We start from the raw sequence: 16944 nt of genomic DNA, 5'->3' as shown, positions 1-16944 counted from the left end.
GATAGGGCTTCAAATGGCAGTTTTGATCAAAAGAGAGATTTTCTCTCTTATTAATGGCGATTGCAGGTTTTAGGTTTGCTGTTTATGGTTGAGAATTGCAAGCTAGGTTGCCAAGGTAAAGGCTCATTTTTATGAACTTGAATGGTGAATAACGACTTTATTTATAGGCTTTCGTTGGGCAAAACCTATTTCCATGAGACAGGTGGAATTCTTGCGAAAAGAGGAATGTAATCGAAATCTTACTCAATCTTGGTCATAAAGAGATTAGTTTTCCTCCATGATAAAAAGGTCATGACTATTTTAAGATGGAGTTTCCTTACTTGACCACCAAGTAACGTGGCTTATAAGATTGGGTTAAGCTTAAGACAAAATTAGAGTTTGTAAGAGGTTTAATGGGCCTGGGCTTGACATTGCCACTAGATTGCAGACATCGATCCTGCTAGTCTGTGACAATTGGGCAGGATTAGATCTCTTATAAGCTTTCTGTAGTTATAGGTTCTCTACTAGTCTTTATACAAGGCATTTTTTTGTGGGTCAAGTAGGCTTGGTTAAGGACTCAATGTACATTTGACCTCACTTATACATATCCGTACCTTCCAAATCGCAATCCACAATTGATGCTCTTGAGCCGAGTAACGATTTTTAGGTAGCAGTATATGTTAAATTCATTTAGTTGTAAATTTATTAATTATTAATGTATATGTAAGTGGGTCTTATATAAAAAATTTAAAAAAAAATTATAACAAAAGTATTATGTAAACTTAATGAATTATTAATTTATTAGCATTTTAATTCTAAATCGAGATTAAAAAGATTATTATTTAATCAAGTTTGTCAATTTATCGAAATGCGACTAATCATTATTGACCCCCAAAAAAAAAAAAAAAAATTACGATTGCAAATGAAACACATCAGTATTGCAGTTGACTAAATATTCAACCGTCAACAGAGGCAAACAGGAAGGTGCAATAACTAAATATTCAACCGTCAATAGAGGCAAACAAGAACCCGCCGCCTTTGAAATCCCAAAACTAAGAGCTTTGCCTTCTCCACATCATGTACTAGCTCACACATTCCCAGCCGACACCATCACATATTGGCGTTGCCATTGGAAGTTGTCGTTTGTTGAATGTTGATGGCAATTAATGAGCAATAAGCGTATTTTAACTAGTTATGTTTTTGCTTGTTTTTTAAAGCACAACATCTTGCATGTTTGATAAACACCAATTTTACAACGGATATTTGCTAATTACCCATCCATTTATGCTTGATAGCAACTAGTGATTCAATAATTATATGTGATGCCTATGAATTAAAACCATCACATTTCAATATCGATAATTAATTGTACCGTCGGTTAATAAACCTAATTATATATATTGAAGGTAGACCCACATGATTCTTATTTATTATGATACGGCGTAAGTTTTGACTCAATAATGTGAAGGAATTGTTTGTTTTCTTGTACGTCAATTTTATTTTATTTTTGGTCAAATGAGTTTTCTTACATAATTTATAAAAGAGGTATGCGCGTAATTTTATTATAAGGATCTACACTTTATAAAAAGTGGGATAAAAATATTTTAAATTTAATTCTTTTTTATTTATGATTCAAAATTAGATGATCGGTCAAATAAAACTGCTTGAAAACTCGTGAAATGAGATTTTTTATAATAAAATTTTCAACATAAAATTTTAATGAATTATGTAAGTTTTAACTAACATATTGACTCGGTATATGGTTGTGTTCTCGGAACGGAGAGTTGCCATCACATCTGGGTGTTTGCCAACTGATTATTTTAATTAGATTCAAGTTGCTAAGAAGACTCTTGACTGGTTAGCCCACATGGAATATTTAAACAGCTCATACCAAACTTTGAAAAAAATCACATTTTACTCGTTCAAGACGAGGCTTATTTTGGTAATCACTTATAAAAATTTATAGACGGAAAATTACACAGGAGAAAAAAAAAATGAAGTGTTTTTTGGAATGCTATACTGTCATTTTTCAAGCTTTTCAAAATCATGTGGCTTTCCTTAAATAGAAAAGAAATAAAAAAGAAAGACTCATATAGGTTTTCAATCGTTTTCTAATATTTTACTTTGAAAACTAAAAATAAAGGGAAAATGATCGAAACCTTATTTGTTGCAATAAATTAAACTTTCGCTTTTTATATATATTTCAAATTCAATCAAAATCTCCAAACTTTAAAGTTTCTATTGACTTTCAACTCTCTACCTTTTATCATTTTATTAGGATCATACTTGAGATTAATTTTTCTATGAGTGATAATAGAGTTATAAATTCTTATATAAATTTATTAGTTGGATAAAAAAAATAAAAAAAATGACGTGGGGGCCAATATGTAGTTAATACAACCAATTGAATTATGTTGTATTAGTTGTACAACAATTTGGAATCAATTGTTAACTTTTGGGAAGGGTGCCAAAAGTTGATGAATTTTTTTTTCTAGTTAATCTTTTCTAAAGGTAAAATAAAAAATACATTTAAAAAAAAAAGAATTTTTTTTTTTAATAGCAGAAAGAGTTTGATGAGTTTTCAAGTATAAATGAAGAAATAATTAATTTCAATAAACAACAGGTGTTTTTAATCATTTTCCCAATTTGTTATATGGAGCTTTACATACAGTGGGCTTATGTTGAAGATTCAACTTTCAAAGAGTATGTTCTAGCAAAGAAATTAAGAAGGAAAAGTGTGAATGCGATCATCATAATTAAATTAAGATCAAAATAAACACAACCTTCCTTTCAAAGATTAAAAGAATAGATAAGCCAAGCCAGCTAAGCAAAATATTGAATAAAGATTTCCCTAATAATCAAATTAATTAGTAATAAACGATTCAGTCAAAGAAAGACGATTGAAGAAGAAGACTGCACATATATGCACATATCATCATCACAAAATAATAATCTAAAATCATCAGTCCAATACATTCGCGGCCAATCCAAAAAAAAAAAAAAAAAAACTTCGTTTCGTTTCTATTTCCTCTCTGAGCTCATCTTCTTTATATATATAACGTTACTTGCTGCTGGCTTAAGCCAGACTAATAAATAACAACCCCATTACTCACATCTCAAGTAACATGTTCAAAATGTTTCTTTTGATCGTTTTGGCCATCGTAACCCTAATCTTGATCATTCGATTCCTATCAAAAACATCATTTCTACACATCCTATTAAACAAATATCGATCTTTCGAAGATTGGTTCCATGTTTACCAGTCATACAAAATCCCACAATACAACGAAAATAACAACTTGCAAGAAAATCTCCTGTATGGTAAAGTTTCAACTTACCTCAACTCTCTTGCTTCCCTCGAAGACTCCCAATTCACCAACCTCTTCACCGGCTCCAAGTGCAACGATATAATCTTAAATCTTGACGCCAACCAGACAGTAGTCGACACTTTCCTCGGCGCTAGGGTTTATTGGACTAACGGCGTCAAAGAACTCACAATGAGATTCAGAAAGAAAGATAAACGAAGAATCCTACGTCCGTATTTGCAGCACGTGCTTTCTGTGGCGGAAGAGAACGAGTCGAAACAAAGAGAGATTAGGCTGCACTTTAATTTGTATGATAACGGACGGTGCTGCTGGAGATCGATTCCCTTCACCCATCCGGCGACTATGGATTCTGTGGTTCTCGACGGCGACGTGAAGAATAGGGTCAAGTCTGATCTCGAACTGTTTCTCAAGTCCAAGCAGTACTATAACAAACTCGGTCGCGTTTGGAAACGGAGTTATCTTCTGTACGGTCCGTCCGGTACGGGAAAATCGAGTTTCGTTGCGGCAATGGCTCGGTTCCTGTGTTATGACGTTTATGATATTGATTTATCAACGGTCTCTGATGTATCCGACTTGAAGTTGCTCTTGTTACAAACTAAATCTAAGTCGTTGATTTTGGTGGAGGGGATTGACAAATTCTTACTGAGTTCCGAAAAGTCAACGGCGGCTGGGATGTTGAATTTCATGGATGGGGTTACGTCGTGTTGTGGGGAGGAACGCGTGTTGGTGTTTACGATGAATGGTAAGGATCGGATTGGTGATGGTGATGGTGATGATCAGACGGCGATGATGAGGCCTGGGAGGATTGATGTTAAAGTGGAGTTTCCTTTATGTGATTTTTCAACGTTCAAGAATTTGGCAGGTAATTACTTGGGTGTGAAGGATCACAAGCTTTTCGGTCAAGTTGAAGAGGGGTTTCAAAACGGGTCCAGTTTGAGTCCGGCCCAGATTGGCGAGCTCTTGATTTCAAATCGGACTTCCCCCACCCGGGCCTTCAAATCGGTCATAACGGCACTACAACAACACCAACCAAACAAACAAGTTGAAAAAGTCGGGGCAAAATCGAGTGATCACGGGTCGGGTCAGCCAATGGATGATGGGTTGTTGTGTCGAGAGAGTGTTCACACCGTACGAGAATTTAGAAAATTGTACGGACTTTTGAAGGGGAGTAGAAGAAAAGAGGAGCCGCCGTTGGATTTAAGTTCGATTGAGAAGTCCGGTTCCCGACATGATCAAACATGATTTTCAGATAGAAGAAATTAAGTTAATTTTTTTTTTAATTTTAGTATAAGATTTTTTTTAATATTCTATTTTCTTCTTATGCATAAATATTATCAATTAATATTCTTTTACACTGTAATTGTCATTAATATATATTAGTTTTACTCCATTTGGACCTTCCACAATATTATTTATTATATTTTTATTGATTTAATATATTCACAATTGTTATTTGGTATTGAATTCTTTTGAAAATATTGTATAAAAAAAAAGGATAAAGTGCTTCCATGATCAACTTCGAGGTAAATGCCTAAAGCTATTAAAATGATTATGGCAAAAATTAGGTTTGGACTAAGCATTCCAGAACTTAGTTTGTTTATAGAGGAACTCAAGTCTCTCGCTTAGTTGCAAACAAAATGACACACACAACGCAGTGGAGTGAATCAATAGTGATGATAATTACAACACAACGTGATTCAAGCATGTTAATCTTTAAAAAAAAATAAAAAAAAACACAAGATTTGTTTAGCATACAATTCAATCTCCTTCTTACAAAATAAGTTTAAAATAAATATTAATTATATGATTAGGATATTTTTCTTGAGCCTAATCTACAGATTCTTTAAACCCTATTTTTATGGTCTCCATACTTAAATATTTATAGGTTCAATGTGTTAGTCCTGTTAGAAGTAACCATGAAAGAATTGTCGTTAAATTAAAAATCACCTATAATTAAGAGTTAATAAGATAAAATAATGTTTAGGAACTCTCAATATCTTAAACTCATAATTTTAAAGAATGTGAAATACATATAACATAGTCTATTTATAGACTATTGATGACTCATCAAACCTTTTATACAAATTCTTACTCTCCCCGTCTCCGGTCGCCATCTCACCCTCCAATCTCAGCTATTGCCGTCACAGCCTCGTTCAGCCGTTGACATCGCTCTGTTGTGCTTCGCTGTTTGTGTTGTGTTTTCTGGGTCAATGCTTAATTTTTTATGTAGCGTTGCAGTTGTATTTTTTATTGAAAAAAAAAAACGGTGAACGTGCTCTTACTTTGTCTTGTTTCCTCTTAATTTATTAGAAAAAAGATTAAAAAAATCTCACGCTTGAAAGAAAACATGATTAGTGTGTTCTGTTGTTAGTTTTTTAAACTAATAATCCCCATTTCTGGAAATTTTGAGGTAGGTTCTTGCTTTCCATCTTTGCTTGTCTCTCTTGAGTTTGATAAAGGTTTAAGTCTTGAATTCTAAAAAATCGTTTCTTTTCTGTGAAAGTTGCTTGCTTTCTTTTGAATCACGCAAAACATTGTAGGCAATCATAATTTAGTTGGAGTTCATTATTTCCCTTTTTTTTTTTTTTTCTTTTTGAATCTGAGAAAGTTCCAATTTTTATGCATGATTTTAATCTTCACTTGAGGCTTTTCTAGCTTTAGATATGAAATGGATATCGAACAAAGAACAAGAAGCGGAAGGTCAAGATCTTATGGTAGTGTTCCCTTTTGTTGATCACGGGTCTAAAGATCAAAAAAGAATCATTGCCACTCAGTGGCTTTGAAAGTAAATGAAATGAGGACCCAGAAGAGGCTTATTTAGTTCAGTTACTGCTGCAGTGCCGCTGTCCAAACCAAACCGAACCCAAAGTTTAGAACCGAACGGAACTGAACAGAAATATTTTTGCTCGGTTTGGTTCGGTCTATATTTCGATTTGAATTCGGTTCGTATTATTTAGAACTGATCGGTTTTGTTTCGGTTCGGTTCTAGTTCAAAACTGAACTGAACCGGAAAACGCCCACTCCAGTGGTGCCAACGGTGGCCAAAGACGTGGCAGCGGTGGTGAAGCAGCTGGAAGATTAAAAAAAAACAAGCTGGGGTTACTGTTTTGTGGCTGCTGCGGTTGTGTTGGTGGCTGCATGGTGTTGAAATGGGTCAAGAGAGATGGCAGTGTCATGAGCGTGGTGGGCAACACAGGCGGAATGGCCGACGGCACTGTAGTGGTGGCTGGTTTGCAACACTCGTGAGTTTTGTAGATTACGTGAAGTTGGTGGCTGGCGATTTGGGAGCTCTCGGGACTGGAGGTGATCACTGGCAAGGTGAGAAGACTCTGGCAGTGGTTGGGGACCAGTGTGACATTGTCGGCTGTTCAAAACTTGACGAAGGCTCGGTCAAAACGGCCAAGTTTCTAGGCTCACTGTTTTGTCAGGCTTGTTTTTTTCTCACAACGTTAGTCTTAAGTTTAAGTCGTTATAGGAGATAAAATGGTGATACCACTAGAAAAAGGCTAAATACCTTTAATAAAGGTATGGTTACACACAAACATTTCAAAACTCGATCGGGTTAAAGAAATATTAATTTGTTGCAAAGTGTAAAAACAAAATATGTTAAAAGTCATCCAGAAAAAAAGATAAGAGAAACCTAGCAAGCATGGTTGACCGGAACTGAAAATTAAATCATCAAAATACTTCTTGTTACTGTTGTGCTGTTCAAAATCTTTGGAATTCAATCAGCTGGTGTTGGTATTATGATAGCCAATAAAAATCTTTTGGCGCTCAAGTCAATAATGATACTTTGAAAAGATCACAAATATGGAGGATGGGTGCATTAAGTTAATGATGTAAGTAATAAATTTGTATAATAGTGGTGGATAAGAAAATGCACTAGAAAGTGAAAATGTGGCTATTCAATAATCAAGAGAAAGAAAATGATGAAAGTGAGGGAATGATACCCAATTAGACAAAGAGAAATATTTTTGTAGGCTTTTAAAATCTTTATAAAACTTCATTTTTTTAAACAATGGTTTTTTTTTACTAATAGAAATTACATCAAAATAAATAAATATGAATTTAACTAAACTAGCGTCTTTACACCTACGAATCATAAACCTTACTATCTTTAAATCATAATTTATGATATAATTACTTTTTATTCTATAAACTCAATATTGTTTTAAAACAATGATGAAATAAATTAACTAAAGAAAGAGCCATGAATATATTAAGTGAGATTTCATAAGAGATTTAAAGGGGTGTTAGGAGCTCCAGTATTAGACAAAAAGATTGTTTATCACCCAATAAGGCCCAACCGTCACATGGTTCATATGCATTAACTATACCCAAAATGGGTTCAATTGGCCCACATTGTGAGGTAAATTCAATTCTAATACCATTTGTAATTACTAGCTTTCACAAAATATGATGTTGTTTACTTGCCTCCACTTGATTAGTTCATGACCGAAAAAGAGAATTAAGTCCCCATATTATAATATAGGGTCTGGAACCAATGCTTTCATGGGTTATACCACTCGGCCAAAGGTCAATTGGTCACAATTTAATAGCTAAATCTACTAAAATATCTAACATTTAAAATTGGCTTACATGTGAAGCTCAATAACGTTGTCTAACACTCACATGGTTAGCAATACAACAAAACTATAGATGACATTTGGTGATTAATGTGAGCTCAAACAAAAATAGTGAAGCTACCATAATAATAACTAACCTTTTAAGGTAAAAGTACATAATAACATAAAACATTAATCAGCATTTTATCACTCATTAGAGTGAAAAAATATCATTTAGAGTCATCCAAGAGTAATTTGGACTTTTTCAAGGGTTATTTGTTATTTTTGAAAACATCATTTAGTTTGGGTAAATTATCAATCATCCACCTTAAGTTTATCATATGTTATAAAAAGTGCTATAAAAATTTTAATTTATTGAAATTTTTAGCTTATGTTTGCAATATGTATTAATCATCTACCAAAAAGAAAGAATCGCTCTTACAGAATACCTATTACTATAATTTGTATTACTTTTGCTTTGTCAATATTAAGGAGTAATTATGTCATTTTATTGGATGGTTACAAGTTAGGATGAAAAATTAAACAAATTCAAATTTTTATAATCTTTTTAATAACATGGTGAAATTAACGTGGATGACTGATAATTTTTTCTTTATTTTAAGTGCTTTGAGAGACTCATGGGCCTGGGTAATTAGTTTTTAAGTAGTGTTATTTGAATGACTAAACGAGTTCGAATCTTAAAAAAGGTAGAGGGTTAAAATTTTAATTTGAACAATTATCCATTAGCGACGGATCTCTTCAGGAAACAAAAGGGATAAATTTACAATTCGATCAAAAGGAAAAGGGTTTTGAAGATATTAGCCCTTCCGTATATCACGTGCGCTGCACGCCTGACCCAGCTAGACGATGCGTTTAGGAAACCCAGTGGCAGTAATAGTCTTCGTTTCTGTTGCTTCCTAAGTGTCGTATATTTTACATCGATGAAACTATCAACCGTTTAAACAAATCTCGATTTGCGGGCAAATTAGGCCTTTTTTTTTTCCTCCCTCGATCACTTTTCAGTTAACTGCCTAAGGTATAGAGATCTTTCAATTACTTTTCATTTGTTTATTTAGATTTCATTATTTGATCCTAATCAACAATCTTTAATCCGGGGCCATTTTGGAGGTATTAGATTCACTTTTAAATATTTGTAACTAAATTAAGAACTTATAATGCAAGTCTGCGAGTATTTGCATATTATTAGGGTTTTAAAGGATTCAAATTTGTTGAATCAGAGTGTTGTTTTGAATTTGAAAGTAACTTTTGGGTTTTCCAGGTGTTTTATTTTGCAATTGAAGGGGTTTTTGTAATCAGCACTAGATTGTGAGCAAACATGGTAAGATATATGAGCATGGCTGCAAATTCTTGTTATTTGGTCGGTGTTTTTGTAGGTAAAATTGATGGTTTATTTATGCATTTATTTTTATCAGAATTATCTCATTGGAGCTTTCAAACCAGCTTGCAATATTTCAATTACATTTGCTGATGGAAAAAATCGCAAGCAGGTAATTTTGAAGTTGATGTGGTTGTGTTTGCGTACTTCTATATTTGCTTGCTGTATGAAATCTGTGAAAGTATTGATATTGATTTACAATGTTCACTCTGCTAATGGTGATGAGTGTGTTGCAATATGTGTGTATTCAAAGGTTCCTCTGAAGAAGGAAAATGGCCAAACAATCATGGTTCCACTTTTTCAGAGTCAAGAAAATATCTCTGGGAAGGTAATTTGTTTGATAGTGTAGTTTGAATGTTGAGGGTTACAGCATTATACATTTCCAGATGTTCTTTGTTTGGATGTTGATGATTGAAAATTTCTGTTCATTTAATTTTCAGATTTCTATAGAACCTGTACTGGGGAAAAAGGTTGAACACAATGGTGTGAAAATTGAACTCCTTGGTCAGATTGGTGAGTTCTCATTGTAGTACATTTTTGGTAGAACAAGAGATGGGAGTCCTGGGGCCCTTTTACCTATATATTTTATTTTTGGTATTATTGTCCTTTGTTAAATATGCATTGTTTGCCTGCACTTGTTGCTACATATCCATTGTTTGCCCGCACTTGTTGCTACTGATACGATTATTTCTCATCACTTGTTTCATAGTTGATTTGACTGAGAGATTTTTGGGTAATGGGCAATGGAGGGAGTACATAATTCATTTGTTATCCTGTGTCAAAGATCTGCTGTTATTGTTCAGTGTTCAATATTTTGTGGCTCATCTGCCTTAAGAGATGTTTTCCTTTCTTATCTATTGAAATGGAGATGGTAATTTTGTAATTTTGTTTCGCTTTCCAGAGATGTACTTTGACAGAGGCAATTTTTATGACTTTACTTCCCTTGGTGAGTATACTTTTTCTTTCCATTTGTTCTTTGTGATTATGAGTTAGATGCATGGAACAGTGTATTTGCATATCGTTTAACACTATGGGCAAGAAAATATGAAAGTTAACCTCAAAATGTTTTTGCTATTATTCTTTTATAATCTTAAAAATCCAAATATTGGTAGAGTTTCTGCTTTTAAGTTACTTGAAATTAATTCATTCACTGTTTATCTTTATTGTGATTTTGATCGTCTTGTTTGCAGTCCGCGAATTGGATGTTCCTGGAGAAATATATGAAAGAAAAACATACCCATTTGAATTTTCTACTGTTGAAATGCCATATGAGACATACAATGGGGTGAATGTAAGGCTAAGGTATGTTTATGATTTCATCTTAAAGTTTTCCAGGGAAATCTATGTGCCTATCATTTTTTTTGATAATGTTTCTGTATTTTAAATGATTTACTTTGGTCATACACTGTTGGACAATTTAATCCTGCTTCCAGTTCACCTTGCTATGTTGTAGCCTCTATAAATTGGTTTACCATATGAAACAGCATGGACATAAACTTTGGGTAGTTTTACATATCTTTCAGCCCTGCTTATGTGTAATCTTGCCTAGAAGTAAAATAATAGTCTTTACACGTTCAATTATCTCCTAAGTAATTTGCTTATGTAATTTATTAATAAATAAGAAAAGCGGCACTTCTGCCATTCTCTTTTAGCCTCTCCATACTGTGACATGGGAAGTGGAATGCCAATAACAATCAAACGTTTCAGGTCAGAATAATCATGTTGAACCTGAAAACTACTTCACTATAAGCTGTATGAAAGTCGGCAGGATAAATTGATGTATTTATTATGGCTGAAAACTCATTTTACATGGTGTGTATGTGCTTTATGTAGGTATGTTCTGAAAGTGACTGTCAGCCGTGGTTATGGTGGAAGTGTAGTTGAATACCAAGATTTTGTGGTAAAATTTTTCTATGATCTTTCTCCTCATACAAACACTCTCTCTTTTCCATTAGTACCTATGATTGATGATGTGAAATTCTGTAAGCTTATGATTGAATTTGTGTAATCCTGCCAAAAGCAGGACTGAAATACTATAGATTCAAGGTGTGACAGTTTTGGAAGATTAAAATGTCACAAATGTCGTGTTCTTTTCATTAACTATACTTGCTACACTATTCTAATTTATCATCTCTTCCTTTTCTTGATGTCTTTTTCTATTCCTCAGGTTCGCAACTATACACCACCTCCGTCAATTAATAATAGCATCAAGGTGAGGTTTGGTGTTTATTTCTGTCGGGAATACATGCAAAAATGAATTCCTATCTCATTTTGTGTTTGCTATCTCAACCTTCCTTTGTAATTTCTTTGGCTGTTTTCCTTTGGGTATAAGTAACAAACGTGAAACTAACTCTTAGCTTCCTTTCATTTGATGTTAGCTGCTTTAGATTTATGTCACATTTGCCAAAAGCACTGCAAAACAGTTGGTCTTAGTGAGTAATTATTTTAAGCTTTATCCTTACTCTTATTCCTTGTTCAGATGGAAGTCGGAATCGAAGATTGCCTACACATTGAATTTGAGTACAATAAAAGCAAGTGAGTTGGACATATCTTGTAACTAGGTTTGATTGTCTTTCCAAGATTGTTGGCCTCTTGATCAGGCATCAACCAATAGTCAGGCTTGAAATATACAAGTGCTTTGATTGTGGACTACGGTTATTTCATACCATCTTTAGCTTGACCTGGATTGAGATTTATGCATTTTGATCTGTGGTCCACAATTGATGCCGTTGTGGTTAATAGGTGTTGGTGGCATTCTACTGGTTGTAGCTTAAAAGAGAATATATCCTTCTAATTGGACTTTTGAATTTTGCAGGTATCACCTGAAAGATGTTATTATTGGCAAGATATATTTCCTTCTTGTGAGGATCAAAATTAAGAATATGGACCTTGAGATTAGGCGCCGAGAATCAACTGGATCAGGGGCCAATACGCATGTTGAAACTGAGACACTAGCTAAATTTGAGTTAATGGATGGTGCTCCTGTCAGAGGTATGCTGGAGCTCTAGTTTCTTGTGGATTCAAATCAAATTATGACTCGCACAGAAGCATCAGGAAGGGATCTAGTCATCTTATTATATACCAATGAAGAAATACAATTACTTCACATCTAGTTTAATAGTATGGTCTAGAATAGGCAAAATTAAGTCATTATAGTACTTAAAACATGTTGACCCCCATTATTGTGAGGTCATATCTAGTATTCAGAGTTTGCCTCGATTTGAAATTCACTATTCAGTTTTGATGTGTCATTTGTTTCAATTGTCAGTGTGCAGTTGCTAACAGGTCCATTCTTGTTTGTATAGGTGAATCAATTCCAATCAGACTTTTTCTTAGCCCCTATGAGCTGACGCCAACTCATCGTAATATTAACAACAAATTTAGCGTGAAGTATTATCTGAACCTAGTTCTGGTTGATGAAGAGGACCGTCGGTACTTTAAACAGCAGGAAATTACCATTTACAGGCTACAGGAAAATTCCTGATTGATTGTTGCGCAATTAAATTGGCATTTCAGCTCGTGCGAAGAGAATACATAAATGACTAGTTGATAACACTTTGTAAATCCTTAAAGCTTAGGATGCAAATTGCTTGAATGAGGAGCGTGGTTCATACGGTGGCTTTGTATACTTGCTTGTTCAGTATTGATCTGTCACGGTTATGCGCACAGCTGCAGTTGGGAAAGACCTCTCGTTGAGGTTTCCATGTGATTATTACTGATCTCTTATTTGGTAAGGATCTCTGGGAATGCATGCTGTGATCACTTTTCATTCATGTCGATTGTTTTGGGTTTCTATGTTAACTCTATTCCCTATTGTTGTTTAGGTGATGATTCTATAAAATTGTAGGCCCTTTTTTTTTCCTTTACTTTTTGGTGCAAGAAAATGAGAAATTGCAACAGTACTTTGTGCCTTTTTTTTTCAGTAGTAAATTTTGGGGAAGGGATTGTATAACTTGGTGCTTTGAATGAAGTTAATTTGCTTATTAAACTATGTGCTTTCGCGTAATCTTTTCTGGCTGCCGTTGCTGGGAAGGTGGCGACTCAGATTTAAGTTCACTGGATTTGAATTTTAACTGTAATTAATTGTTTATGCTATTCAGTGTGTTGAGCTTGTATGCGAACTGGGATTCCTTTTGCATTAAAAAAAAATGTCAACCTTGTTAATCAACCTTTTCTTTTTCGGTTTATAAGTACCTTGTCGAGCAGTTTAAGTGCAACAAGTACCAGTAATTTCAAATATAAAAGTTAGCTAACAACAATTTCTTGTTAACTGCTTAATGAAACCCTCTGTTGTTGCAAATTAATAGAAGCTAATGTGTTTACCCATTTCCGTCCGTCTATTCATTTACCTGAAGATATGCTGTTCTTGTTTACGGTAGATAGGTCATGGATCAGTGAACTCTTATTTGCTACAGAATTTCACATTAAAGTGCACTCTGAATTGATGGATAAAATTGGTGTCAGTCACGATACAAATTACAAATAATACATTAACATTGGAGTGGCAACAAAATTTAGCATTTGGTGGAGTATCGGCTTAAAAGACCGTCGATCTTTACTCTTCAGAAACTTCTGGTAATTCCTCCTTGAACCATTTATAGAGCCCTCCTTCTAAGTGGTAGACATTTTTGTAACCATTGAGGACCAGCAAGTAGGCAGCTATCAGCGATCTGCAGTGGAGAAATGCAATTAGGAGTGACTTCTTTCATTCGGCGGTAAAATGCAATAAGGAGTGATTTCTTTTCATTCAGCGGTGAACCAAAATGCAACTATGTTAGCTTGTTTCTATCCCAAAACTTAACAGATCTTATGTTCATTTGAATCCCTCATCATGTTTTATCGACAAAGTGTTCATTGTGCTGACTGCTATCATGATACTAAAGTTGAAAATATTTTTTAGATGCGTCCTTTTGCATAGCAATGAGGTCTAATAACAGTATAGACTAGAGAGTAATACAGACAAAATGGAAGTCAGAGGATCATATTAAATTACCTTGATTGTTGACCTTCAGGGAGATTTTGAGATGGCTTCATTGTACCTCCAGTTGCGCAGGCTACAATAATCTTTGCATCTTTATCTAATTGTGATTCCACGCCTGCTGGGTGATACCAAACATTTGGTTACATATATCTGTATGTTTACAAAAACGAAGCAACATGAATGAATTCTGGTTAGCTTGCAATACTTTGCAGAAACTCTGGGTTCTCTTCTGTGCCAGAAAATATGCCAAAAAATGCAAATGCAGCACGCCTAGCAATGTCCCATGCTGTCCACTCCTTTATAAGCCTATATATTTGCACATTGATAGCACCTGGTGGATGAGCCTGCACCATTGAAACATCAATACCTTGTTTCCGAAGTGAAATGAGGTTCATTGTTCATTAGTATTGTGTAAACTTAGAAAATTGAAATGAAGACAGGATTTTGAACTTTTTAACCCACTTTCCCAAGCTATCATCCTTGATTACTTACAATCATTTAAATACAACGAAAAGACTGACCTCTTTAAATTCTGCTTCAGGTCGTACATCAAGAATCACAAAATTGTTTTCTTTCTGAAGACGAAGAGCTTCCTTCGCTTCCACACTCCTTACCTGCAGAAGATAAAACACTTCAACAGATTTTATCCAAAGACTCAATTTAATCATCACCAAAACATATCCTGATTGTCAAGGTTCATCCAACCTGGCTCGTGAATAATCCGTTTCCTTCCTTTCCTGAAAAATATAGGTTGTTCTCTTTATCTCATTCTTATTTTTTCCGTTATTACTTGTCAGCGATTGTCTATTCGAGATCAATGGACCAGAACAAAAATGCATTGAGACGGTAATTCAGTCTATATTGAACCCTGAACTTCTTTTGAAAGATAATAAATGGTACAGAATGCTGCATTATATTTTGCAAATCAAACTATAGAATTCCTATGTCACTACTTGACATTTGAGATATTCCCAAAATTGACGTTCTCAAAATTGTAAGCTTTGAACCGCAATCCCTTCATGTATCAATATGCATGCGTGTGTAAAGGCTTTATAAAGTCCCATATTTGATTGAAAATTCATGTTTACAAAGTATAAAGGCAGTAGATAAAAGCAAATTACTGTCTAAGCAGGCATGCCTTAATTAGTGTGTGTGCAGAGAGACACAGAACTGATAAGTACCCTTTTCTGTAGCAGTAACTCCCTCTTAGTCTTCCAATCTTCTTCAGCTGATTCCTCCAAAGGAGAGTAAAAGTAACCCAAGTCAGAGTTAAGCTTAAATACAACAATAATGCTAGGATCCCAACTATTATCCCATCATTAGAGTTAATAACTGAGTGATGTCATGTGACTCTTACCAGTAGGGACTCGAAAGCTGAGATTATAATTGAGATTCCTAGCTTTATTCTAAATATAATATAACTAATGGCATAGATTTATCCAGTTGTTTCTGGAATCTTCAAAATCCTATGGAAAATCTTTTAAAAAATTAACTAAATATTACCTGGTGATTTTGCAGGTTTTGTTGCTGCATTTTGGATTATGAGACCCCTTGGAACACTCTGTGAAGATAGTCTTCTCCTTGAAAATGTAAATGATCTTACCGTCAAGCAGCAAAGAGTTGTATCTTGATTAGTTTTTGGAGCAAGGATCAACGGTGAAGACCGGTAATTAGGATATAACGAAGATAAAGAAGAGTGTAATTGGCTGACTGAAGTAATAGCAGCCATAATGTCTGAAAGATTTGGATAGACAAAAAGCAGCAGCTAAGAATTTTCTATTTTTAGTCTTGCCCCAACGTGGGATATAGTGAACCTGCTCCTGCTCCTGCTCCTGCTTCTGTAGAAGCGCTTCCGGGAAGTACTTGTGTTGTCAACTCTAGACTGACCTTGTATGAAGTGATTACTGAATAGTGAATAGGACATAAGTGGATTTTTTTTTTCCTTTCTCTCTCTTAAAATCTTAACTTGTGGTTGGTATTGCAAGGAGCCAAGGACTTTCTTCCCATTCTGGATTTCTCTCATCTGGAACGTTTGCTTTATGTAGAGTTCACTCGCTGTACGACAAAAGACTTTTTGTGTGCTGCCACTACAAAAATATCTCCGCGTTACTCAAAACTTCCCCGCCGCCCCCCCCCCCCCCGCCGTAAACTCAAATATTTTATATTTTGAGAAAAAAAATTATATTTATGTTGCTTAGGAAAATTAAAAAAAAAAAATACTGCAAACTACTTTTTTACCTTGTTCTTGGCGTTCAAGGTTTGAGATTTTAAATCTCTTTAAATATTTAAAAGTAAACTCCAACTTCGTAGGGCTATATATACCTTTCTTTAAAAGAAAAAAAATTCCATGTATCCTTTAAAAGTAAATTTAATACATTTTAAGTCCAAATATTGTGATTACATTAGGTTTTCATAGAATTATAATTTAAAAATAAAGTAGTAATATTTAACCCTTTAATTTCTCTCACTAGTCCTTAGTATTCAATTTTATTACAAAAATAATTCTTATTAATAGATCAAAATTTGATTAAAAATGAAAACAATTCTAGAAACCTTAGCCAAATTTTACTACTATTGGCACCACTAGAGATGGCAAATAAATTCGGATCTAGCCTGCATTTGTAAGAATCTGGATAAACTGATTCAAAAAATATCTGGATATGCATAATAAAAAAATGTGGATTCGGATGTAAAAAT

The 16944-nt window shown here is 34.2% G+C and overlaps 3 protein-coding genes across 4 annotated transcripts; 2 read left to right on the top strand and 1 right to left on the bottom strand.

The window, feature by feature from the left end:
• Positions 1 to 3008: 3008 nt before the first annotated feature.
• LOC18045917 (AAA-ATPase At2g46620) lies at positions 3009 to 4588 on the top strand. Its single transcript, XM_006441124.2, has one exon. The coding sequence runs from the start codon at positions 3105 to 3107 to the stop codon at positions 4545 to 4547; it is 1443 nt and encodes a 480-aa protein (XP_006441187.1). The 5' UTR covers positions 3009 to 3104; the 3' UTR covers positions 4548 to 4588.
• A 4167-nt stretch (positions 4589 to 8755) lies between these two features.
• Positions 8756 to 13254, top strand: LOC18045916 (vacuolar protein sorting-associated protein 26A). The gene is made up of 12 exons (XM_006441122.2): positions 8756 to 8906; positions 9150 to 9209; positions 9304 to 9378; positions 9520 to 9594; positions 9707 to 9779; positions 10168 to 10212; positions 10457 to 10568; positions 11100 to 11166; positions 11434 to 11478; positions 11746 to 11801; positions 12082 to 12257; positions 12572 to 13254. Exons 2-12 carry the CDS (start codon positions 9207 to 9209, stop codon positions 12748 to 12750), a joined length of 906 nt encoding a protein of 301 aa, XP_006441185.1. The 5' UTR covers positions 8756 to 8906; positions 9150 to 9206; the 3' UTR covers positions 12751 to 13254.
• A 406-nt stretch (positions 13255 to 13660) lies between these two features.
• LOC18045915 (rhodanese-like domain-containing protein 14, chloroplastic) lies at positions 13661 to 16261 on the bottom strand. 2 transcript variants are annotated; one of them, XM_006441121.2, is made up of 6 exons: positions 15751 to 16261; positions 15429 to 15475; positions 14769 to 14861; positions 14453 to 14591; positions 14260 to 14365; positions 13661 to 13936 (listed from the first exon to the last, which is right to left on the bottom strand). In XM_006441121.2, exons 1-6 carry the CDS (start codon positions 15974 to 15976, stop codon positions 13822 to 13824), a joined length of 726 nt encoding a protein of 241 aa, XP_006441184.1. In that variant the 5' UTR covers positions 15977 to 16261; the 3' UTR covers positions 13661 to 13821. The 2 variants fall into 2 exon arrangements, with proteins under 2 accessions (XP_006441184.1, XP_006441183.1); XM_006441120.2 differs by having other exon boundaries at positions 14260 to 14362.
• Positions 16262 to 16944: the final 683 nt, after the last annotated feature.

The sequence above is a fragment of the Citrus clementina genome, unplaced genomic scaffold (assembly GCF_000493195.1).
Source record: "Citrus clementina cultivar Clemenules unplaced genomic scaffold, Citrus_clementina_v1.0 scaffold_3, whole genome shotgun sequence".
NCBI lineage: Eukaryota > Viridiplantae > Streptophyta > Magnoliopsida > Sapindales > Rutaceae > Citrus > Citrus x clementina.
This window is presented reverse-complemented; position numbering and strand designations above follow the sequence as displayed.

What these genes read in the sequence shown, in the direction of transcription:
- LOC18045917 (XM_006441124.2), top strand. Translation starts at nt 3,105, where the DNA reads ATGTTCAAAATGTTTCTTTTGATCGTTTTGGCCATCGTAACCCTAATC.
- LOC18045916 (XM_006441122.2), top strand. An exon ending in AAGAAAATATCTCTGGGAAG is followed by an intron (nt 9,595 to 9,706) that starts GTAATTTGTTTG and finishes TTTAATTTTCAG; the next exon opens with ATTTCTATAGAACCTGTACT. An exon ending in TTGAATACCAAGATTTTGTG is followed by an intron (nt 11,167 to 11,433) that starts GTAAAATTTTTC and finishes TCTATTCCTCAG; the next exon opens with GTTCGCAACTATACACCACC.
- LOC18045915 (XM_006441121.2), bottom strand. Translation starts at nt 15,976, where the DNA reads ATGGCTGCTATTACTTCAGTCAGCCAATTACACTCTTCTTTATCTTCG. An exon ending in AAAACCTGCAAAATCACCAG is followed by an intron (nt 15,476 to 15,750) that starts GTAATATTTAGT and finishes TGGAGGAATCAG; the next exon opens with CTGAAGAAGATTGGAAGACT. An exon ending in CTGAAGCAGAATTTAAAGAG is followed by an intron (nt 14,592 to 14,768) that starts GTCAGTCTTTTC and finishes TCAATGGTGCAG; the next exon opens with GCTCATCCACCAGGTGCTAT.